The following is a 26,706-nucleotide window of genomic DNA, read 5'->3' as shown; positions in this document are numbered from 1 at the left end:
CTGTCATTCATTTCAAAATTAATAACGTGACGTGGTTTATTTCTGACAACAGGATGAAAAGATAAATCTTCTGATCATAAAAACCATGCATTAAGTAGAGGCTAGGATTAAATTTTAGCTAGCTATAGTATTTCCCAAGGCAACGGAGTCCACTATTTTCGAATTTGTGTAAGTCTGCTCCAGCCAACAATGGAGAACCCTAAGTCATGTTGGGTTCTATTATTTTCCCTTTACTTTCACAGCAAGATGCTAGTTCTGGAGAGGGAAGAGAAATGTTTGCCTGTATACATCTAGAGCTTGGAAGCTATATTTTAGGTAGGCATTTGCTTAGAATGGAGTTTTGTTATTTACTTGATATAACAAAACCCTACACAACAGATGGGAGAAGAGCTGTCTGCATGCTCTTGGCTCCCACCCCAGTGCATCCCTTTTTCAATTTACAATTCAACAACTATGTATTAAAGCATTAGAAGTACAAAGAAAAGGAAAGAAAACTAATCCCTACCCTGATGGAAAAAGTTTCTTAGAGAATGGGGCTCATGAGCTAAACCTTAAATGAAGCTAGGAATTCTAAGAGGAATAAATGAAGAGGGAGGACATAATCTGGAACATCCTGAGCAGTGGTACAGCCGCAGGGGACAGAATCCTAAATACATCAGTAAAGCTGGAAGGAAGAGTTTGTGAAAAGGAGTAATGGGAAATAACTTTAGAATATTTGGCTGGAGTTAGATTCAGAAGGATTTTTAAGCATTAATCTATCAACAAGCATTTATTAAACAACTGTTTGCCAAGCGCTCAGCTAAACACTAGTGAAAAAAGGAAGGCAGAAAGAGACAGAGAGAGAGAGAGAGACAGACAGACAGAGAGAGAGAGAGAGAGAGAGAGAGAGAGACAGACAGACAGACAGACAGACAGAGACAGAAAGAGAGACACACACAGAGAGACACACAGAGAGACAGAGAGACACACAGAGAGATAGAGAGACAGAGAGAGAAGACATCAAAAGCAAGAAGAAAACAGTCTTCAGTATACCCACAATTAGTAGACGTGACCCAGATAATAAAGGAACCAAGGATACAGAGAAGATTTGGTCATACTGGTAAGAAGATCATGAGAGAGTGGTGTCAAAAAAACAAAACAAAACAGAAAGGATAGAGTATCCAGGTGGAAAGAGTAGTTGAGAGAGTTAAGAAGGATGAGGATTAAGAAGAGGCTGTTAGATTTGACAAACCTCTTAAACTGAGAAATGTGTTTTATCCTGAAGTCAACAGGAGACCACCAAATATTCTCTAATAAGGGAAACAGCCTGACACCTGAGGAAGATTATTTTGGCAGCTGTGTATAGGATAAACTACTAGAGGAAGGAGAGGTCATTTTCAATTAGAAGGGTACAGCAAATAATTGGGTGAGAAGAGATGACGGTTAGGATTATAGGAGTTACCTAGTCCATATAGACCAGCAAACTCATCTGAGAAACCCAAGTGACTTGTACAAAGAATTCTGGAAAATCTGCCAAGCACTTTTCCTTTTTCAGAATTGTCAACTCTTCTGTCTTCTGGTGGGGGGAAAACCAGGCGGAAGATTTTGCCAATCATCAGAGGGAAACAAAGTTATCCCAGTATTTACAGTATTCATATTTCATCTGCTTCCTGGTACAGAAACCCTTCACACACAAAAAGTTTTTTTGTATGAATTTATGTATGTGTATATATGTGTGTATATATATATGTGTGTGTGTATATATATATATATATATATGTATATATATATATATATATACATAAAATGGGGCACACATGGGAAAAAGCTGTCATTTTCCTAAAATTTAGCCTCCTCTCCCACAGCCACACAGGCTGGGTTTCAGGAAGAATGAATAAACTAGTTTTCAAATTCAAGGGCAAAAATTTAGCTAATTGTTCTATTTCTGAGGCCAGCTTAGCTTTAAAGAATAAAGGGAGTGGACAGCAAAATGGAGCATAAAGAAAACAGTTTCTAGCCTTACATCTGTTCAGGATTTGTAAAGTATCATAGAAAGTCATTTAGCCTCTATGAGTCTCAGTTTGCTGAACTGATACAAAGAGAGGTTGAACTATTTTAAATATCCTCTAAGGTACCTTTTAGCTCAATGTTTCCATGATTAATCTTAAAAATAAATAAGTCATTCCTATTTGGTCTAAATGAGTGATCTGTAATATAGGTAGGTACTTTGTTTGAATTACAAAAGCTGAGTGTTCTGATGGATGTCTGCCAAGCTCCCTTAAAGTAGGACTGTTCTATCTATAATCTGTTGCTACCCACAACAGATAGCAATGGTACCCTATACCCAACAGATGATCAATCACTATTTGCTCAGTTAGAATGGCATACATTATATTTCAAATACTAAGACTATATAGCTCTACCTCAATCTGTGTGTTGTTGTCATGGCCGTCGTCAAGGAGGAGATCCGTGAAGCCTCTGGGTTCTGATGAATCTTGACCCGTACTTGCTCGATTGGTGTCTATGGACTTGAGAGGCTCAGAGTTCCTTTTCCACCTGTGGCTGTACACATGCGAGTCTATGTCTACCTCCTCTGCTCCATGAGAAAAGCCATGGGCTACTTCATAAAGCACATCTGTTTGAGAAAAAGAAACAAAACAACAAAGAATTCATATTTGTTGCGTGGGAGAAACTGGTCAACACAATCAAAAGCATTCTTTTAGGGGCTATGTGGTTATTAGCTTAGGAAGGGATATAATGTTCTAAATGAATTATCTTCATTTTGCTCTCCACGAAAAATGGAAACCCATCTTCTAACAATGAAACAGCTGTACAATGATTATTCTTTCTATTTGGGCAATGTTATCTATATGGAATAATAATATGAATACTAATAATTTAAAATATTAATAGTTAGCATTCACATAGCACTTAGTATATGCCAGATAATGTCCCAGGAATTTTTTAATTTTTATCTTACTCATTATTCACAACAACCCTGAGAAGTAGGTGCTATGATTATCCCTGTTTTTATGTATGAAGAAAATGAAGGGAGCAGATAATTAGGTGACTTGCCTAAGGTCACACAATTAAGTGAATTTAAAATTAAATCCTCCTGATTCCACATCCAGTAGATCTCCTAAATGGCCCAGTCATAGGTATAGATGTAATGGATATCAAATATATGTCAATGATCAAAAAGTCACTAAAGCAACTTGCATCGAAAAAGTAATATATTGACCCCTTCCTCCAAGATTTGGTAAATAACTATACTCTTCTACTGATCCCAGGAAAACAAACTAGGACTCATAAAACCAGAAAAATTCAACTAAGAAATGTTGGATTCACTGGAAAACAGAATCCTTATAATATTTACTTGCATGTCCCATTTAGTGCCTATGAGTTGTAGAGAGTGACAAAGAATATGTTTTAAAGATGCATTTGGATAAAATTATACATACTATCACTCTAGTATTAATTTGCAAATGGATCTTGTAGGTTCCAACTTGATTTCCTGCCGCCTAAGCTAGTGAAACACTTCTGAGATGCTCCAGAAATGTACATCCACAACCACCTACATCCCTTTGTATGTGGGACACCTAGGAGTACCATCAGAACAGTTAAGTATGACAGTGATGGGCACCTATATAGAAATGGACAGGAAGGCAAGAAGATCAATCACAACGGTATTTCAGCATGGACTAGCCCTGTTGACCTGGTTCATCTTGTACTACAGGAGGGAAAATTAGATTCAGTCGCTGCTCCCAGTCTTTCATTTCAATAGGTCAGGGTATGCAGGTTCTTATAGAGAGGGACAAGCTCCCTCTCCCCAGTGATGTCCTCTTCACCTTACCAAAATATGATTTGACAGGCCTTACAACTGGTAGGTTGTAGGATCAAAAAAGGCTAAGAGAAGAGTGATTTAATTACAGCTGTGATTTTCCCCTAAGGCAAAAACATTCTCAGAGATCAAAATGTGTTTAATACAGCCTATAATATCATTAGAATTGCTGTTTGAAGCCCCATTAATCAATCTAAGCTTACATTCATGGTCACAGACTTCATGGCTCTCATTTTCTCCTTTTGGGAGGGGAAAGGACTAATGATGCCCTTCCTTCTGCCTAAAGAGACAATATTCTCTCATTCTCCAGGAAATCCAATGGAAGTCTGGCTGATGGGTGTTCTGGTGATCGCAGCAGACGGAACAAATGCACCCTAACAAAGCAATTCCAGCTAAGTCTCTGACATTACGTAGGCCACATTATTGGAGAAAGGCACATCTGAAGCTGCTTGTTTGCTCATCTATCAATTACGTGGTTATTTATTTGGTAAGCTTTTATCTAGTCAGTTAGGCCATTAGTGCCAGGTGGCAGTCCTACATTGGGCTATAAAGAGGATACAAAGAAAACAGCCAATAGTCATGGTCATATAGTACCTTTTAATGTGGTTGGGGGGGAAATGGAGCAGGAGGGGTGTTACAGTGGGTATAGTTTGGGGCCTGGAGTCAGTAGGACCTGAGTTCAAATCCAGCTTCAGACACTAGCTATCACTTAACCCTGTTTGCCTCAGCTTCCTCATCTGTATGTAAAATGAGCTGGAGAAGGAAATGGCAAAGCACTTTAGTATATTTGCCAAGAAAATCTCAAATGGGATCACAAAGAGTCAGAAACGACTGAAAAATAACAAAACAACATCAACAGAAAACATCTGGAGTTCAAAGGTCAGATCATTACAAAGCAGTTCAAAGAACAGGGCTGTAACTGGCACGGGATCAATGGAGCTTGGTCCCAGGGCATTTATATTTTAGGTAGGGTGGAGCAAGTTCCTTCTTTGGAGTAACCACCATTCCCAGACTTTTCTAACGAGACTCTGCACTGTCATAGGCTACAATCATTTAGTGGGTCACCACCTCTAAGGTTCTACAGCCATAATAACTTTGTCCCAGGTCCTGCTTCCTCCCTGTCCCCCTTTTGTGAAATGGTAAAGAAAGAGGTGGGAGAAGTACTCCCTAAGAGACTAGTCACCATGGGGAAGAATCCATAACCATTATCCCAGTAAAGAAGGAATGCCTCACTGCTGCACGTTGCACATCCTCTGTGTCTTTACTCATAAAAACATCTGAATTTACCTTTACCAAATAATTAGCTGTCAGAAATAGTTCTGCCAGGGAACAAGATCCCGCTCATAATTTCTTCCTCTGCGACAGTTACAAATCTGTAAAATCCTCCCTTCTACATAAACTTGTGAGATGGTTATAAGTAATATGAGAGGCTATCTTGGAGATGCAGATGAGTGTGGCACAGGTAGATGAGATATCCGGTATATTTGCTACATACAACAGAAATCACTCACAATGGACATCAAACACTAGACAATCCATTTGGTTTCTTTAATAACAGATGAGAGGGATTGCTAGAGTCTTTCAAAACACATTTCTCCTCTCTATATTGTTAGTGATTATATGTGTATATACCCACATATACATATTATAACCACTGTTATCACTATACATTAATGCATATGTATGTGTTCAGTAACATGCATGTTTGTATTTAAAGGTTATAATAGTGTACAATTATATATCTACATGTGTATACACCTATATGTGAACATGTATACATGTGTATGTATAGATAGATCCAGATAGATCTATCTATATCTAGATGTGTTTAGATAGGTAGATAGACAGACAGATAGACAGATAGATGCCAAGTCTACCTACTAGGATTCTACAGTCCATGACTGAAAGGCATATTTGACTTGTCCCCAGTATTCTTTCAGCAGATAAGGGAGACAAAAGCTACATTTAAAGGAGAAATGTGAGCTTGGAATAGAATAAAATTCTTATATCTGCAATTTTAAAAACAAACAAAAACATTCCCTGCTTTCTCACTCCCAATTCATGCTTTTCAGAAAGAGAAACCTGATAAGATATTTGGAGACATTGAAATCTGCACATTCAAGTCCTTTCCTTGTCATCATTCCTCACTGAATTTTGAATTCAGATCCAAGAAATCATTTTGACAAAGTCTTTCAGACCACAGGAGAAGACCAGAGAAGACCAGACCACAGAAGTTCAGAAAGTTAAAGCCTGAGGGTGACCAAGCTGTCTAGTGATAGAGACTAGCCTTGAAATCAGTGCTATTGCCACCCAGTGTTCATTTTTTTCAAATAAACACTGACTTCTTTCTAGTTGGGGATTTTAAAAAAAACATTGGAATTTTCCATCATGTGTTTAAAGGTTTAACTGAGTGCTATTTGAGCGGGGAGCAGACTTTTGAGCAGATATAGATATTAAATAAATACGTGTAGATTGAACTAGCATCAGAAGTTGTCACCTAAGGTTCAACCAATTAGATAATGAAAGGACATCACTTCCTCTTTGTTGAATACAAAAGATAAAACACTAGTTCTTTGCTTAGAATATGGGTAAACTGATGTTTAATGTAAAACATGAAGCAAAAAAGGTCTGTATTAAATCTATAATAAATTCTATGCTATCTAGAAACCTCTCTTAACATGGCCTTTCTGGATAACTGAGACACACTATATATATATATACATATGTATATATATATATATATATATATATATATATATATATATACACAATGATTATTTGTCTGTATTTTAGAAGTTTGTAGTCTTCTACTTTGCTGTCTCACAATCTTTGTTACATTCTTGTTGATGCAAAAATTGACAAAAATTACTGGGGAAAATGGAAAGCAGTTTGACAGAAACTAGCATAAATCAGCCTCTTATATCATAGACCAAGAGAATGTCAAAATGGATAAATGATTTAGACATAAGGGATGATATCACAAGTAAATCAGGGGAGAAAGGAACAACATACCTGTCAGATCTATGAATAAGGCAAATGTTTATGACTGAACAAAAGACAGAGAGAATGATAGAAAGTAAGATAGATAACTGAATACATGTAATTTTAAAAAAGGTCTTACACAAACAAAATTAATACAGCCTAAAAAAGAAGGGAAACAAGAAACTTGGGAAAATTTAACATTAAATTTCTCCCATAAAGGCCTCATTTTGCAAATATAAGTGTAACTGAGTAAAATTTTTCCAAAATGAGAGTCATCTACTAGTTGATAAACGGTTATAGATTATGAATGAGTTTTCAGAAGAAGATATCAAAGCTATTAGTAACCCCATGAAAAAATACTCTAAATCACTATTGATTATAAAAATGCAAAGTAAAGCAACTCTGAAGTACCACCTCACAGCTAACAGATTGGTTAATATGAAAGAAAAGGAAAATGACAAATGTTGGAGGGGATTTGGAAAAATAAGGACACAAATTCTTTGTGGATAGAGTTGTAAACCAGCTCAGCCATTACAGAGAATAATTTGAAGTATGCCTAAAGGGCTATAAAAACTGTATATACCCTTTTTACTCAGCAATACAGTTACTAAGTCTGTATCCCAAAGAAATCAAAGCAAAAGGACCTATATGCATAAAATTTTTATAGCAGCTTTTTTTGTGGTGGCAAGGAATTAGAAATTGAGAGGCTGTCCATCAACTGGGGAATGACTGAACAACTTGTGATACATGATTACAATGGAATACTATTGTTGCATAAGAAATGATGAGCAGGATATTTCAGAAAAACCTGAGAAGACTAATATGAATGGATGCAAGGTGTAGTAAGCAAAACCAGGAGAATATTGTACACTGTAACAGCAATACTGTACAATATCAACTGCGAATGACTTAGCTATTCTCAGAAAAACAATGATCCAAGACAATTCTGAAGCACTTAATGATGGAAAATCCTATCCATCTTCAGAAAAAGAACTGATGGAGTCTGAATGTAGATTGAAACATCCCTTTTAAACTTTATTTTTCTTGTTTTATCTTGTTTGTGTTTCCTTTTGTAACATTACTAATATGTGATTTCATATGTATAATCAATATCAAATTGCCTTCACAAGAAATGGGAATAGGTGGAAGGGAGGGAGATAGTTTGGATCTCATTTTTTAGAAAAATAAATTTTACATGTAATTGGAAAATAATTAAATAAAATGTATTGAAATATTTGTTACAAAAAGATGCTATCTAGAAGGGGGAGGGGAGGAGAAGGATGCAAAGAGAAATTTAGGCAATATAAAACAAAAGACATCAATAAAATTGGATTTTGAGAAAAGCTCTGTGTGAGAACCAAGAAAAATCTTAGATTTCAGAGCACTGACTTGCAGGGCTGCTTAGACATCTGTTTTTGATATTTATTGTATGTGAACCATGCTCCCTGTTGGTGAGGATGCTAGCCCACTGACTTCTAGACAGAGAAGCTGTTACTATGAATCCCTACACCAGAATATATTTCAATGCAAAAAATATTACTACTGTTACAGGATTAAAAAGAAAACCAATTGTATTGAAATGTAGTTATTAAAATATTTTAAGTGTATTGATCTCATATTAAAATCCCTATTAAATCTTGAGAGAGTATGTATAAATATGAGGTTAAAAACCTGGACTGGAAAAATGTGACAGATCATTTCTGACAACTTCATTTAAACAAAAACAGCAATGCCAAACTGCTTTTAAAAAATCACCACCAAACATTATACTTTGGAAGCAGGAAAACGGATCATGAACAGAATGAATGATCATATTCTGACACTTGGCTGTGGCGTGAACAAAAGCAACACCCACTGAACAGATTATTTGTTTGTTTTCTATCTACTGTATGTTAATTAAATCCATGATGGAATATTTCGATTAGTTCCATGATAATTTTCTCCAGTTTATTTTCCTGTATCCTGGTGAATCAAACAGCCTGGAGAAAATATTCAGTTATATGTGAGTCACTGATAGTAGTAAAAAGGGCTGTAAAAGATGATAACATTTTTTTTTCCTGCTCTTATTAGGATGTTCATCTTGTACCCATTTAACACATTGTTTCATTCAGTTAAAAGGTCAGTGGAACCATTACTGAAGCAGGTTCTAATTTAGTCCCTATGACAAAATGAGAATTAAACTCCCATCAGTCTCCCATCTAGTCTGAGACTGGGGAACAGATCACGAAAGATCTGGTATTCCTCCTCAAAGATCTTATTATTGTCAGTCAGTTAGTCAAACATCTGAGTACCTCCTAAGTATAAGGAGGTGTGTTAAACAGTGGAAATACCAAAAAAGACAGAATACAGTCTGTATTCTCCAGGACCTCTCAGTCTAAAAGGGGAGCTGCCACCATCACCATCACCATCACCATCACCATCCCCACCATCATTATACAACTAACATCTATCTAGTGTTTGCTATGTGCTAGGCATTGTGCTTAAATATTTTAGCATTATTATCTTATTTGATCGTCACAACAACTCTGGGAGGTTGGCACTTTTATTATAGCCTTTTTCAGATGAGAAAACTGAAGCAAAAAGAGGTTAAGTGACTATATGCAAATAAGAAAAAAAAGTAAAATACAGATAATGAACTACAGTTACGGAGGGTAGATAACTGATTCTTCTAGAAGCTAAGATTTTAGTAAGGACTAGAAGGAAATTAGGTAAGCCAGGAAGCAGATGTGAGTAAGGAGAGAATTCCAGGAATGGAGGAAAGCCAGTGACAATTCCTAGAACCAGGAGAGGAAGTATCTTATTTCAGGAATAACAAAGAGGTCAATGTCACTAGATTGCCAAAGATGGAGGCAAGGAGAAGATACAAGAAGACTCAAAAGTTGCAGGGCTGGGCTGGGGTGGGGTTATGAAGGCCTGTGAATGCCAAACAGAGGATTTTAGATTTGATACTAGACATGCTCGAAAAGTATTGAAATATATTGAGGGTGTATGTGTGACATGACAATGCCTGTTCTTTAGGAATGTTACTTTGGCAGCATGGTAGAAGATGGAAGAAAGTGAAAAGAGACTTATGTTGAGCTGTATGCTAAAAAATGTAAAAAAAAATGCAGAAGGAGGAAGATAGACAATTTATGGTAGATGTGATTAAATGCCTTGCCTTAATGATTTCATTTTTAAACTCTGTAGTTGAAATAATGGACCCAGGTATCCTTTTCCTCAGTTCTACAAGTCATTTCATCAAAAATAAAAATAGGAACTTCAAGCATAAAAACTTGTCAACTGGGTACACACAAAACATATACTAATATATGAATATATCTTCATGAGGCATATATTACTACTACATATTTGGACAAGGATTATGGGCTACATGATATAAATAATAGAGATTTCAAATTATACCATTAATTCACTCCCCAAAATTGCCTAGACTGCTCATTAAATGTTACTACCTTTGTGATCATACTAGGCTCTTGGCCACTTTGCTCTGACTGAGATGTACAGTACCAGGCACAGTTAACCTTTTATAGCATCTGAGAAATGCTTATAAAATTTACCTCCCTCACTCTCCATCTCCTCTACTGTCCACTGAGAGAGCAAGAAATGAAATAATTATAATACAGGAAATCGTACAAAACATATTCTCACATTAGTTATTCAATAAGTATTTGGTAAGCATCTACGATCAAGTCATTTTGCTCACAGAACCATGAGGGTACAGAAATGAAATGGAAATGGATGTTGCCTTCAAGTGGCTTAACCTTTTTTTTTAGGTCTCAATACCCAAATGGCAAAACAAGGGGATCCAGACTAAATGGGCTTTAAGGCCCATTCCAGATGTAAATCTGTGATCTTTAGCTTTATAGATCCCCTTCCAGCATGCTACACTTTAGCCAAACTGACTTTCTTCCTGTTTCTCACATTTATGACATTTCATCTCCTATCTCGGTTCTTTTACAGTGATCCTCCCCCAAACACTCCCTGCCTAACTGCACATCATAGAATTTACCTTCTTAAAGACAAAGGTCCTCAAGTGCTACCATTTATATCAATCCTTTCCGTGAACCTCCCTATCCCCCTGACTCATTTGCAGCACTAACAATGTTCCTTTCTAAACTACCATTGATGTATAATCCATATACTTACATATGAAAATGACTCCTTGAATAGTATGTCAAGTTTTTGAGTGCAAAGACTTTTCATTTTTGTCTTGGCATCTCAAATACCTAGCACAGCTATATATTACATAGTGGAGACTTAATAAAGAGATGGTTTTTGACTGATAAGATTCTAAATGATCAGCCCAAATCACCGTATACAGGACATTATGACTCATAACTCTGAAGTTGGTCTGTCTTGCTTTGGCACTGAAGCAACCATCTTTTTTCCTCGATATTTCAATCATACTTCTGAGTACTAGGGAAAAGAGAGCTGGGAGAAGGAAGGAGCAAGGCTAGCAACAGGATGACAAATCTACAAAAAACAAAAACTTCACTTATCTGAGACGAGCCGGACTCAATAAATAATTCATAGTCTGAGTTCAGCAACACTTATGGCTGTAGCTGATCATCTTTGCTCACTTCAGTCAATGAAATCATGAAGAATACTATGAAAGGGACTGAAGAATGAAGGCCCATAACAGGCAAATTGCAAAGACATGAAGTAGAAACATTTCAAGTTAAAAATGGAAAACAAGGAGAATGATTACCAATGTCTTTGCCCCTCTAGAACACAGTGTGTAGGAGGCAATTATGTTAGAATGTCCTGTACAAATCAGTGGGCTTGATCTTAGTGGTAAAGAAGGATTGGGGCCCCTTGACTCACATTTCTGTTACAAAAGCTCTTTCAGAAGACTGGAGCAGAATGAATAAGGGTCACTTCAGGTACTTCTGCAAGTGCTCTACTACTCTTTTTTCTCCCCTTGCCTCCTTTTTTTATCCAAAGAATCTTTTCCAATTGGCCACCCTTTTATGTAAATGTAAATACCCCCAAACTCTTAGGGTAGTTGAACTTTTAAACTTTAATAATTTCAGCATCAAACTTTAATGTAATCATACGTATATGTTTACTATTATACATACACATCTGTGTATACACTCAAACATTTCTCTCTCAGGATTTTTTTTGCAATCTGTGGGGATCTATTTACCTTAAAGACATTCAAGTTTAAAAAGGCAGTATGGTTTTGAGTACCAGTATTTAGGAAATTATTGCTCTAATCCACAAAATGGGAAGGCATTCCTTCCCTGATGAAGCTGATATGAAAGCGTTATGGAAGGGACTGGAAGGCATTTTAGCCAAAGGTCATTTAGTCCAATCATATTTTCCCCATAAGGAGTTCCAGGAAGATGAAGTCAAAAGATCACAGAATCCTAGATTTAGAACTGGAAAGGATTTATAGGCCATGGATTCAAGATCCCTACAGATGAAAAAAATAGAGGCCCAGAGAGGTTAAGAGAACTTATTCAGTATCACACAGAATCCCCCACACATAAGTGTTTGAAAAAATCCAGATGCAGTTTTCCTGAGTCCATTGATCTATTCATTACTCTACCTAGATTCTAAGTCAGTAACACTACCTCCTACTAAACTGTAACCATTCTTGCTTTCCTAAGTGTGTCTCTGCAAGGGGTCCTCTTTGGAGGGGAATATACACACCTTTTAATCAAATCTGAATAATGTCACTTAAAGGTTTTGTCTAAAATAAACTAAACACATCTTTATGATCACACTGCTATAATATTTAGTTTTAATTTTGTATCTGTAAAAGTATACATTTTGGGACCAGTTTGTTATAGGATGCAATTAAAAAATATAGCCATTCAACAAAATGAAACAAATAATGAAATACAAGAGTGGTTTGTCATTTTCTTCTCCTGCTCATATTAGAGATGAGGAAACTGAGGCAATAGGGTTAAGTGACTTGCTCAGGGTCATACAGCTAAGTAGCATGTGAAACTGAGATTTGAACTCACAAAGATGAGTGATCTTGACCCGAGGCACAGTGCAGAGGGCACTGCTCAAGCAATACCACTTAAATGGGGAGATAAATTACCTTGAGATGCTGTCATCCGCAGACATGTTATAGGGAAGACTATTTTAGGGGGAAAAATAAGTCTGCAATTTTAAACTAGCCCTAGGGGCCAACAGAGTGGTCCACTCTGCTAGGCTGGGGTATATAGGAATTACTAAAAGGAAATGTCTTGAGTGGAAAATATTTTGTCTTTTGAGACAAAACATGCCTATTCCCCACAATTGACCAGAAGTCCTAAATTCTTATGATAGGGTGGTGTCAAAAAGAATCTCAAACTTTTTCAAAACTCAAAATAGTGAGAGCTTATAGTAAATCAAACTTGCTGTAGATATTGTGTGCACAACAATTTCTTCAGTATTAGTGACTCATTTAATTAGCAATTACACCATAATGCGTAATAATCCCTTATTTGAACCCAATCACACATGATCTATAAGCCACTCCTTCTTACAATTCCAAAACCAAAATTTATTTTCCAATTTATAAATGAGAATTTGTCAACAGTAATTGGATATTTTTGTTAAAATTCCCTAGGGTCGGAACACATCGACAATATTGTACTGATTCCTTAGAAACGTATTAAAAAGCACAGTGAAAAACGTCGGAGCAGGTTCAAACGAGAAAGAATATAAAGTGTGATGCCTTAAAATCATGCTGGAGTAGCTTACGTTCCCAGCTGTCCCCAGTGTAGCTACTTGTCCAGGTGAAGGATTCTTGGAGTTGCATATGAAGCAAAACTTTTCTAAGACCAAGGACAGGGCCTGATTTAGAGACAAAGTGAAGTCAAGAGACTTTCTGTGTTGATTCATATATTATCACCTCAGTTTGTATAACCTCACTCTCAATGGAATTTCCAATATATGTAACTTGTTAGGAGATGATAAGAAGAGGCATCACATCATGTCTGGCATGTACTATGCTAACAGTATAAATTGAATACTATTTTAAATTTTCTGAAGGTCTGATTCAGCCAGAAGAAGTAATTTTCTCCCTCAAGTTATTCAATTTCTTGCTTTTTCAAGGCAAATTAAATGAATTCTTTTTCTAAATACCTGAGAATTACCAAGTAATAGACCAATATGCTTCATTTGAACGTCCTACTATGCAATTTGAGATAGGCCCAGTGATAATCAGAGGCTAAGATTGGTGCTAATGAATATTGAAGCCAACTGAGGAGTGAGGATGTCCAAAAAAATTACTTACATGAGCCAGAATAGAATGCTTCACACCACATTGCCAGTGCCCACACTGTGATTCAATGGGAAGCCCTTTATATACCAAAAAGCCACTTAACACCCTCAAAAAAATGAAAACTTTTTTTTAAATTTTGTAGTAGTAGAAAAGCATGTACTCATCCATCAGTAGTGTCTTAGCTCAAGAATTATCCTCAAAGAGGAGAGAAAACTGTGTTCAATTCAACATGATCTCCTCTCCTTAAAAAAGTTCCTTCCTTCCAAAATTATTGGAGTCCTAATAGACATTGAATTAGGCACAGAAGGGATGTTAAAACAAAAAGGAAATAGTCCCTGCCTCCAGGGATCTAATTCTTACTTGGGAGATATGACACATAAATAAGTACAAAGTAATTTGCAGAGGGAGACGGAGAAGATCTCTCAGGCGGGGCCACATCTTAATGAAAACTATGGTTTTATTTTGTTATGTATGAATACTCTTCCTTCTTTAGCATCATTTGGCCATCTTCTATCTGAATCAATCTAGGACAAAGATACATGTTTAACGTCTTTCATAAGGTTTTCTCCTACAAAGTCCATAAACCTATCATGGTCCCTACAGGATGTTAGAATCCAAGAGTTAGAGCTGTGAGTCATTGTTCCCATGAAGAACGGGTGCTTCTCCTTATGGAGTCAAGAAAGAATGTGGTTTTCTTTAACGTATTAAGAAAAAGAAGAATGTAAAGAGAAACATTTCTTGTGAAACCTGTTTTTGCTATTCTGTCAAAAAGCAACATTATACAGATAAATCTATGAAAAGTCATTGAGGAATTAGCAGCTTTCAGGAAAGAATTCTGTAATGACTGAAAAAAGATCAACTAAAAGATTGAATATAACATTCTGTGAGAGACTGTTTAAGTTTTATTCGTATATGAAATGCAAAATATAGTTTCAGTCTAGGATTTTCTAGAGGAAGGCCATGCATTCTTCTTATAGATATGTTCTGCTAACTTCATTTTAATGTAATATTTGGAATCTTATTCTTTGTTTATTTAATTATAGGAAATTAAAGGATGTATTACATTGAACTAAGAATACCATTGGAAAAGAAAGGTATTATTTTTCAGTTTAGTAAGTAAATGACATTAAATGTACTGTGAGAAGGGTTTCAGTCGACTTACTATTTAACAAAAAAAGGTGGAAATTTCATTAGATAGCAAGGCAATACCAAAAAATGCATGGATAATCTAAGAATCAGGAAGGGTAAAATCAAGAATAGATATTGAATCAAAGAGTAATCTACAAATGAATGTATCCACCCCATCAACCCTGCTGCATTTCAGAAAACTGAAAAACGAGATTAGCATTTTAGTTTCTTGGAGTCTCATTTCAAACTCTAGACATCAAATTTCTTTGCATTGAAATGGAAAAGAATGCTATTCTCTTAAAGTTTCTTAAAGTAGTGATAAATATTTCATTAAAATTTAGATATTAATATTAGATATAGATATAGCCACATAGCTGGACTCTTAAAAATGAAGTTGACTAAAGAATTTCAAATGTTATGGAATATCTGAATTCTAGTATCACTCTCCTAGATAGCATTCTCTAATTAAAATGCATGATTGCATATATTTATGCTGATTACATAATTTGACTAACTTTGTAAATAAACCACAATCAACAAAATTACTTTAAAAAACCCAACACATATACAAGGAAATTAAGACTCAAAAATATTAACCAAAATTAGTTTTCTTCTCCTACGAATGCATTCCATAAATCACATGACTTTAGCAACATAATAGGAAATCCATGGATTACAAAACCCCTACTCCCATATCTCTATGTCTGTCCTTTGTAGAGGGCTTTTCAGGTGATTTTCTGGTTTCTTAACATGTTTAAAAATTGCAGATTACCTTTATTCTTCAGATAACATTTTGCGAGTCTTTTCTTCTCACTCTTTCTGGGAAATAATCCCCAGATCAGTATGTCAGGTCATGAGATCAGGGAATTGAGACATTAACGGGTGTTTGGTGATAGTGGTGATGAGGTCAGTTAGATTTAACTTTAAGGTTTGCAAAACACTTTACAAATATCATCTCATTTGATACTTTCAACAACCCTGGGAAATAGGTGCTATTATTATCCCCATTTTACAGATGAAAAGGTAAATTAAGTCACTTGCTCAGGTAAAGACAACTGGTAACGGTCTGAGGATGGATTTGAATTCACATCTTGCTAACTCCAAATCCAGAGCTCTATCCATTATACTATCTATCTGTCTAAAGGGGTGTGTCTCACTTTCGGTGGAAATACGTTTGTATATATGTTCATATACATGTATGTTTACATACATATCAATGAATAAAGGATAGAATCAAAGAAAGGTATTGGCAAAAAAAAAAATAAGATTAGTGTTGAGAAAGAATGAGACAGACATATCACTTGATACACTGGCATCCTCACCATGTCAAAGAAAGTATTGTTTAGGCTCCCTTGTGTAAAACTTCTAGAAAACAGTCTGACAGGACAGGTAGGTATGGATAAGATATAATCTGCATCACTAGTGGAAATAAACACAGACGTAAGATCACAAAATCCTTGGAGCCTCTGATTGTAAACATTTGAACTTATTCCCAAATCACAGAAAGTTAAATGAGTAATTGCACGCAATCTAGTTTATGTGTCTGTATATGTATATAACATTAACATCACAAAAACATATTTAAATAGAAAAAAATCTCAGTGCATTTTGGACATTACTTTATTTGCCAAAATGCTTAATAAAACGACATGTATTCAGAAAACATGAGGCATTTGATTTCATGGATGCCACTGTGGGTGGTGTTCATTTACATGGAATCTCAATGCATCCTGTTTACAAAATGCACTGAGAGATATCACGTCCACATCTTGGTCTCCAATCTCCCTACATGAAGTTCTTCCTGAAGTAGAAAAAGAAAGCCCAGGATGACAGACTCATCTGCCTGTCTGTGGGAGAGAAAACACATGGATGACAAAACATCTGGTGGGAGAACCTACAAGTCTGAAACATTTCATTTTCTGTTCCGAGACTGCTCAGGAAAACCTCCTAGCTCTGTCAGACTATCCTCTCTACTCTCCCCCATTAGACCTGAGGTTGTCCTCAAGAAGCTGCCTCTCTCTCAGGTAGAACTGATTTTGACTCCTTAGCTCTGGCTGGAAAATTTCTTGCATAGAACCAGTAATTTGAACCAACTGATGAACTAAACTAATTCTATATATTAGATTAGAATATGACAAGTATATAACATCCTAAATAAACTATTTCTTTGATAATACCTAGGAATAGTTGTTTGTCATTAGCCAAGTAAAAGGACTCACAGGAATTGTCATACTATAGGCCAATATTTTTGAGTTTTATGGCCCAGGTTAAATCTCCAAATCTCCATGTCTTAGTGATGAAAATCTAAAACCACATTCGTTTGCTAGGTATGGTGGCATCACTTCTTATCTCCTACTACTGGGCAGACTGAGGCTGATGAGACACGAGCTCAGGAGCTTTGAACAACTATGATGGGATGTCTGCACCATGCATGGCACCCATGTCGTGAGCCTCTCTGAATGAGACAGACAGACACACACACACACACACAGACAGTGTGAGAGAGAAACAAAGACAGACAAAGACACACACAGAGAGAGAAAGAGAGACAGAGAATGTGTGAGTCTGTGTTTGTGTATGCAGGCTACCTGCAGAGAGGTAGGGGCACCAGCTACAGTCAAAAATGGAGTAGAAAAATATTTCATGGCAATCAGTAGTGTGAACAGGGCTCTGAGTACTCACTCCAATCCCAAGTTGGAAAAGCAGACTCCAAAATATAATAAACACAACCTTAACTTTCCAGTGTTCTGTTTCCAGAATACATTTCCTCCAGTTCTGATGGCACTTCATTTCTAAGTCAGTTGTTTTTAAGTTATGCTCCTTGTTTGGACAAAACTAGATTTCTATACTGCCAGACATCCATCCATCAATACATCCATCCATATCTCTGTATGTGTGTGTGTGTGTGTGTGTGTGTGCGTGTGTGCGCGTGCACGTCTGTCATCACCCTTAGGAAAGAAGAGGGGAATTTCTATACCTATTTAGTCACTGTAAAGAGCTCAATACTGAGAAAACTCCCTCCTATAAATGCAGTTTACCAACTATTTCATGACTTAAAGAGTCTTAAAATGTTGCCTACATCCTGAAAGGCTAAGGGACTAAAGATCACAGAGGATTACACAACTAGCTTGTGTGAGAGGCTGAAACTATATCCACTCTGCCTCACTGCCTCTCCAAATATAGCTTCATGAAATTAAAACTAATTTTGACATTTGCCAAAAAAAATTTGACTTTTGCCCTAAGATTTAAAAGTGTTTGCTTACATCATGGCAATCCAAGCAGGTCTTTGTGTTTTGCTAATGATAGCAAATATCTGAATGTATTACCAAACAGTGAGTTAAATTTGTATATTTTGAACTTCTTAATGTACTATGGATTGCAAACTGTGTTAAGCATATCATTTTGACATCTTTAGGATTCACTTGAAATGTATGCACTTTAAAATCCACTGCCAAGTAGATATTTTTTAAAGGCTATTCCAGGCAATATTCTGTAGCCCACTGTCTTCTTCATCACTTATGACTTCAGTTCATGGTCCATTTGCAGTGCATATGGATGGATTATCTCAAGGGTTTCTCCATCCAACTAGGGATTAAAATTGGAAAAATAATTTTTCATAAACTCATTTTTCCTGTATGAACTGTTAGTTTGATCACTTTTTAGTTGTCATGTCTCTCTATAGGTATTCATGTATATGTATTTCAGACCTAAAAAAGTCATTTAAAAATTAAGTGATTATATAGTCTATTGATATACAAACATACATTTAAACCCTGTACTGCAGCCTCTCCTTTCCAGTAAGAATTTATCAGTTAGGTTTGAAAAGCAAAGAATCACAGATTTAGAGGTAGTTATCTAGCCCAGTGCTATCCTCTCTCTACTACTCCAATACTGCCTAGTGGATTTTTTTTTTTTAAATATTTATTTTTAGTTTTCAACATTCATTTCCACAAGATTTTCAGTTCCAAATTTTCTCCCCATCTCTCCCCTCCCCCCACTCCAAGGCACTGCATTCTGATTACCCCTTTCCCCAATCTGCCCTTCCTTCTATCACACCGCTCCCTTCCCTTATCCTCATCTCCTCTATTTTCTTGTAAGGCAAGATAGATTTCTATATCCCATTGCCTGTTTTTCTTATTTCTCAGTTGCATATAAAAACCAATTTTTAACATTTGTTTTTAAAACTTTGAGTTCCAACTTCTCTCCCTTCCTCCCTTCCCACTCATCCCCACTGAGAAGGAAAGCAATTCAATATAGGTTATACATGTGTAGTTATGCAAAAAACTTTCATAATAGTCATGTTGTGTAAGAATAACTATATTTCCCTCCATCCTGTTCTGTCCTCCATTTAATCTATTCTCTGTTTTAACCTTGTCTGATCCCAAATGTTTACTTCTAATTATTCCCTCCTCCCATTTGCCCTCTCTTCTATCCTCCCCCCTACCCCCTTCTCCCCTTCTCCCCTACTTTCTTGTAGTGAAAGATAGATTTTTCATACCAAATTGAGTGTGCATATTGTTCCCTCCTTAATCCAAATGTCATGTGAGTAAGCTTCACATTTTCCCTTTCACCTCCCCTCTTCCCTCTCCATTGAAAAAGCTTTTTCTTGACTCTTTTATGAAAGATAATTTACCCCATTCCATTTCTCCCCCCAATATATTCCTCTCTCACCCCTTAATTTTATTTTTTTTCGATTTCATCCCTTCCTATTCAACTCATTCTGTGCCCTCTGTCTATATGTATATATTCCCTCGAACTACCCAAATACTGAGAAAAGTCTCAAGGATGTAAACAGTCAAATTTAGAAAGTCCCTTAGGATTGCTCTTTCCTGTTTACCTTTTCATGCTTCTCTTGATTCTTGTGTTTGAAAGTCAAAATTTCTATTCAGCTCTGGTGTTTTCATCAAGAATACTTGAAAATCCTTAATTTCATTAAATGATCATTTTTTTCCCTGAAGCGTTATATTCAGTTTTGCTGAGTAGGTGATTCTTGATTTTAATCCTAGCTCCTTTGACTTCTGGAATATCATATTCCAAGCCCTTTTGATCCCTTAATGTAGAAGCTGCTAGATCTTGTATTATCTGGATTATATTTCCACAATACTCAAATTGTTCCTTTCTGACTGCTTACAATATTTTCTCCTTCACCTGGGAACTCTGGAATTTGGCTACAATATTCTTGGGTGTTTTTCTTTTCAGATCTCTTTCAGGAGGTGATCGGTGGATTTTTTCAATATTTATTTTACCCCCTTGTTCTAGAACATCAAGGCAATTTTCTTTGATAATTTCATGAAAGATGATATCTAGGGTCTTTTCTTGATCATGGCTTTCAGGTAGACCCATAATTTTTAAATTGTCTTTCTTGGATCTGTTTTCCAGGTCAGTTGTTTTTCCAGTGAGATATTTCACATTGTCTGCTATTTTTTCATTCCTTTGATTTTGTTTTTTAATTTCTTGATTTCTCATAAAATCACTAGCTTCCATCTGTGCCATTCTAATCTTTAAGGAATTATTTTCTTCAGTGAGCCTTTGGATTTCCTTTTCCATCTGACCGATTCTGTTTCTTTAGGGCATTCTTCTCCTCATTGGCTTTTTGAATCCCTTTTGCCATTTCAGTTAGGCTATTTTTTAAAGTGTTCTTTTCTTCTGTATTTTTTGGGCCTCTTTTAGCAAGCAGTTGACTCATTTTTCATGATTTTCTTACCTCACTCTCATTTCTCTTCCCAATTTTAGCTCTACTTCTCTTGATTTTCAAAATCATCTTTAAGCTCTTCCACGGCCTGAGACCAATTTATATTTTTCTTGGAGGCTTTGGAGGCAGGAGCTTTGACTTTATTGTGCTCTCTTTGCGTGCTTTGGTCTTCCTTGTCACCAAAGGAAGATTCTATAGTCTGATTCTTTTTTCAGTTTTTGCTCATTTCCCCAGCCATTTATTTGACTTATGAGTTCTTTGTCAAGGTAGTTCTCTACTTCCAGTGGGCGTGGGGGGTATACTGTCAGCTGCTCAATCCCCCCCACAATCTGTGGGCCTAGAGCTCCAGAAACAGTGGCTGTAGCTGCCTCTGCTGCTGCTATGGCTGCTGCAGGTTCCTCCACCCCCTCTCCCCTCTGCTGCCCTGGGGCTGTAGCCAGAACCCTCCACTCTCCTGCACTTGTCCCAGAGGCTTTTCCCAGTGACCTTCCAACTTATCCTCAGCATTTTGGGGTCATGAAATCTGGAAACCACCACAGGTGTGAGAGATTCAGTCCCCTCAAGGCCTGCTCAGGTCCCCTCTGTGCACTTGAGGCCCTCATTGACTGTGCTCTGCTCCCAGTAGGGCTAGACAGACACTTTCTGGTGACTTTTCAGGCTCTTTTTCAGGCTGGAGATTTGCTTCACTCCATCATTCTGTGGGTTCTGCAGCTCCAGAATTTGTTTAGAGCCATTTTTTACAGGTATTTGGTGGGAGCATTTTAGAAAGCTGTGCTGTTATTCTGCCATCTTGGTTACACTTCCCTGTCTAGTGGATTTTTAAAGATGAGAACTGAAGTGGCCTTGCCCAAGATCATCCAGATAATTAGTAAATGACATAGAGCATAGGATTGAAAATCCAATTATTGTTCTTTTTTATACCACAATAGCATTCTAGGAAGGGAGAGATTGTCCCCAGCTGGAAAGAGATTGTCCAAAGATCTTGCTGAATTCCATACAAACCACTGAGACTTTTTGGTAATTATGTCAGGTGTTTCAACTTTCTCATATGGAAAATAATGTCAATCTCCTATTCCTAGAAGAGAAATTTTTAAATTTTGAGGTGGCAGAAGAATCACATGTACAATACAGCACTAGACAGTTATTCATGTGATAAGGGTATGGGGGAAGGGGGGCTAGACGTGATGGCAGCCACCATCTACTGCAACATCAGCATCCATGAATAGCTCTATAGCTGAATTCAGACTGCTAAGAAAGGAGATATGACTAAGGATTCTCTACTTTCATCCATAGCTGGGTATTCTCCCTTTTAAGCTGGGAAAATGTTCCTATTTTTGTAGCAGAATAAGAAAGCTGTATTCCCCAGCTGAGACAGGCATCCTATCCCTGGAGCTAGTGACATACATCAGCTGACAACTTGAGATGACTGGTTTGCTAGCAGCTATGAGATAAACTCCTTTTCTCCTTCATTGTGTTTGAACTGGAATAGAAGACCAGGGTCAAAGAGGCTCTCTCCTTGCTTCACTGTTAGTAAGGACATTCCTGATGCTCTCTGGATTAAAGAGCGAAATTGAGTTTCCTGTTTCTCCACTATGTTCCTCCCCACCTCCCTTAAAAATGTATCACCATAAAAAAGGTATTCAACTCAGTTGACAAGACCGAGGACATAAAGGAGTTAAGAAAAAAAATGCCTCAATGTTTCAGTCAATTGCACATTGTTTATTGAATCTATGTTTAGTGATGCTTAGAAATATGGAATCAGATTACAGTGATTTAATCTGATCATAAATTCAATTCCTGAGTTTTCTTTTCTGTTCCTTTTTCCTACTAGAAGAATATTACCCCTTAGACATCCCAACAGATAGCCTGGCTGGCTCTGGATTTTGAATATTGCTTCAGATTGTTGTGCTACTGTAACAGGAAAATTGCAGCCTATTGAGATTCTGCTGGACAGAATTTTTGTGTGTATGTATTTAGCCGAGAAAGGAAACTTACTAGGGTATTTTGTATCTCCAGTAATTAGTCCAATGCCAGACACATAATAACTACCCAGCATAGTTCCTGGCACCTGACAAGCCCTTAGTAAACACTTGTTGATTTGTTGTGTAACAAATGATTGTCAATTTAGTCAGGTCCGGTGAGATATACGGTAATATGTCACCAAGACATTATTAAAGGATAAGACCTGTATTAGGAAATATCAGAGCTGAAGTTTGAATTCAGGTCATAAATTTCAATTCCAACATCCTTTACAGTGTAGCATGCTGATGGCTTGATCAATGTAAAAAACTTATATCTAATCTATTCCACTTAAGAAGGTTATATCTTAGAAACATCAGAAAAGTTAAAATAATCAAGGTTCTATATTTAAAAGGAGATAAATCCTTAGTTACCTAGAAACTGATCATTCAGAATGTTCCAAAAGGTTCTTGCAAAATGGAGTTTTTGTTTTATGTCAAACTAAAAATAACCAGTTACATAGAAACTTATAGTAATACCAAGATAAAATTTATTTACTTTATAACAGTTTGATAGAAAACTGTCCCCATACTGATTGTCTACAGATAAACCCAGAAGAGCCTTCTTACAATTCTTACTATGTATACTGATTCTCAATTTCTTTTTTTTTTAATTTTAATTCTTCATTTTTTAACACAGTTTATAATAGATAAAACAATTCAAACTTTTGATCAGGTGATACTTCTTTTTAAAACTGAGACACAAATAATATTTATGTTGCTAACTTCACAAGCTCTTGACCTAATTGTCTCCACAGTATTGCTAAGAATTAAAGGACCCTAACTTATTATTGTTGGTCTAAAGTCCTATGCCTAATAGCTTAATTTTAGACTTAACCTCGAATGCTCCCCTACCCATAATCTATAATCGAATAGATCTAGTATTAAGCTTTCAAACCTTTTGACTATAGGAAATTGCCACCAAGAGTAGGGACACTGCAGGGATATAATATCTCCCCGACTTCATGTCAGTTCCAGGCAGGAGTAGATTATCCACTTGCATTCAGTCAGGCTTAAGGTCTGTCAGGTGTCAGTGGGGATATTGAGTCAGGAGAATCCTACCACAACCCAGGCTGAACAGCTGCTCTTCCCACCCTTCCCATGAGATCACCTTTTGCAGTTCTGATTCTCAATTTCTTATAAACCGTATGTATCAGGATGTTAGTTCAATGAGCCAAACTGGTAAATGAAGTTACCACTCTTTGTACAATTTGCCTTGACAGGAAGGAACTTTAAAGTATTGTTTTATTCTTGATGATATACACTATAGAAGATACCACAGGGATAACAACTGGACCTGTGACTTTGGTATAGGGAACTCTCAGGTTAGGAGATTTCTTTCTCCACCAAGGTAGATTGAGAATATACTTGAAATTTAGGTTTATAGAGCACTGAAACTTTCAGTGATGTGCCAATGGTTACACAACCAGCAGAAGAATTAAATCCAGTCTTCTTGGATTCGAAATGACTTCTTTACTCACTAAAACTTCCTGTTTCTTTTAAGGCAAACATAGAAGTAAAATGGAATCAGAAGAGCAATAATTTTCAAGCAGATTTGATTGACGTGTTGCAGTGATCAGAATGATGATACCTTATGCCACAGTTTTTACCTCAGGTGTTTAGATCCAATTACTTTTTCTGCTCTTTTGACTTGATTTTACCATAGCAGGCAGTAAAACAAACAAACAAACATGAAATCTCATTTTATAAGAATCAGATGCGGTTTCTGGGTACTTTGTGCATTTTATGTGAGATGTAGAAAAGATAATGGAATAAGAAGGAAAATATGTTTGAAGATTTGTAGATTTATATGAAGGTACTTACATTTCATACTGGAAAGTACTGTGAAAGTAATTAACTTATATTTGTAGTTATTAATTTATTAAATATTGCTTTGTATGGATTTAGAGTGTACAGGGGATAGATAACATGTTGGATCTGGCATTATGAAGACCTGGGTTCGAATCTTCCCTCTAATATTTACCAGCTTTGCAATCGTGGGCATGTTACAACCTCTTTGAGCCTGAGTTTCCTTATGTGTAAGAAGAAAGCAGCTAGGTGACTCCTAGAGGAGTCCGGTAGACTCATTTGATTTCAAAAATGGCCTTAGGCACTTACTGATTATGTGACCCTGGGCAAATCACTTGATACTGTTGGCCTCAATTTCCTCATCTGTAAATTGAGTTAGAAAATGGAAAAACCACCTCAGTATTTAGGATTCTAAATAATTTAGGAGTAGATTAGCATTATAAGTGGAACCTTCATTTCCCCAATCCCACAACAAACTCTGGGGGCAATTACTGGGAAAAGAAATATTGAAAAGGAGATAATGTAATAGAAAAACAATTCAACTGAAATACAAGACACACAGATTCTAGGACCAGTTCTGCAAGCTACTACTCCTCAGACCGTATACTATCAGTTTATCTTCTCCGGACATTTGTTTATTTATCTGAAAAGTGAAAGTTATAATAAATGACCTCTAAGTGCCATTCTAACTAGAAAATTCCAGGCTTCTATTATCCACCATACTAATGATCTCTCACGTCCCTTGAAGCCTTAGATTTATAATCCTATATCTAAAACAAAGTTTATTACCTTCTCCCTTAAAACCACTATTGCCTAACATTTATTTTTTCTGTCATCATGTATACTAACTGTCTAGACATCTTAAAAATCAGACTGTCACTCTGAAAATTTGATGTAACTATTTTTTTCCACTTTGGACCACTTTACCCTGTCTAAATTTTTAATAGGATTTATGGTCCAGAGCAGTAAAAGTTTTCAATGTCAACTAGTCCAACTCTCTCCAGTCTCCAAGTAAGTAAACTCTGGTCCCACAGTTAGTATCCTGCCTGGCACATAGTATGTGCTTAATAAATGTTTATTGAATTGAATTTTTACAAGTAAGGTGACTTACTCAACTCAAGTTTACATTTAATATCTTCTCTTGTTCCCCTAGAGTAACAAATCAAAAGATAAAGGAAATAAGGGGCCCTGAGTGGGAACATGCACATAGAGAACTTAGTGTAGACAGAAGCTGGCCAGAACAGAACTTAGAGATAATTGAAGCAGATGGATGATGGAATACACAGCAGGCTGCTAGAAGAATCTGGAAATATCAACCTCCATCTACTTATTCTGCAGTACTTTTCAGATATAGTCACATAATTTTCATCTCTGCAATTTTCTTTCCAGAAAAATATATGCTAGGGTCAAGACAGGGACTGCAGGAATGTTCAGGAGAGGATATAATACATTCCACTATTTTCCAGGCAACAGGCTTAGCTAACAAGAGACCATTTGCTTATTTCCTATAGGGTCCCCCAGTTTCAGAGGTCCCTGCCCTTAGGGCTAATGCCCACCAGACATCTGCCCTCAGTCCTCCCCGGAGAGACTGTTCTCCCCATCCTACAGCCAACCTTCAAGCCAGGTCACACTTGGGACATAGAAGGTAAAAATCACAGCTAAACATTTTGCCCAGAAAAGATCACTTTGAACAAAGTCAACTAACAGAATATTTAAAAAGAGAGGGGAAACATAAGAAAGGCACAAGCAAATACAAGAATTTTCTTTTCCCTCTCGCCCCCCAAATTGCCCGTTGTCTCCTAGGGAAGGATTTGTCCCAAGTGGATCCTACGTTCGTAGAGCACAGTCACCATTTAAATTGTATTGGATTCCCCACAATCTCATCACTCAGGATCTGCCCTAGAATATGATTAGCATATATTAACATTTCCAAAGTCTACAGAGATCATTTTCTTGTGCATTTCCCCAGTGGTCTAGCAAACTACTTAGATATTATCCATACACCCCTCCACGTGTATCACTTATGAAGGAT

General features: G+C 36.6%; 1 protein-coding gene across 2 annotated transcripts in view; it reads right to left on the bottom strand.

The window, feature by feature from the left end:
- The window catches only part of PLXDC2 (plexin domain containing 2), a 488,066-nt gene that overhangs the window by 299,508 nt on the left and 161,852 nt on the right, over positions 1 to 26,706 (bottom strand). For both annotated transcript variants that reach the window (XM_072651664.1, XM_072651665.1), the window contains exon 2: positions 2,403 to 2,614. In XM_072651664.1, the coding sequence (XP_072507765.1) occupies positions 2,403 to 2,614 (212 nt within the window). The remainder of the gene's footprint in view (positions 1 to 2,402; positions 2,615 to 26,706) is intronic.

This window comes from Notamacropus eugenii, chromosome 3 (assembly GCF_028372415.1).
Source record: "Notamacropus eugenii isolate mMacEug1 chromosome 3, mMacEug1.pri_v2, whole genome shotgun sequence".
NCBI lineage: Eukaryota > Metazoa > Chordata > Mammalia > Diprotodontia > Macropodidae > Notamacropus > Notamacropus eugenii.
The sequence above is the reverse complement of the archived record's forward strand: the minus strand, read 5'-3'. Positions and strand labels throughout refer to the sequence as shown.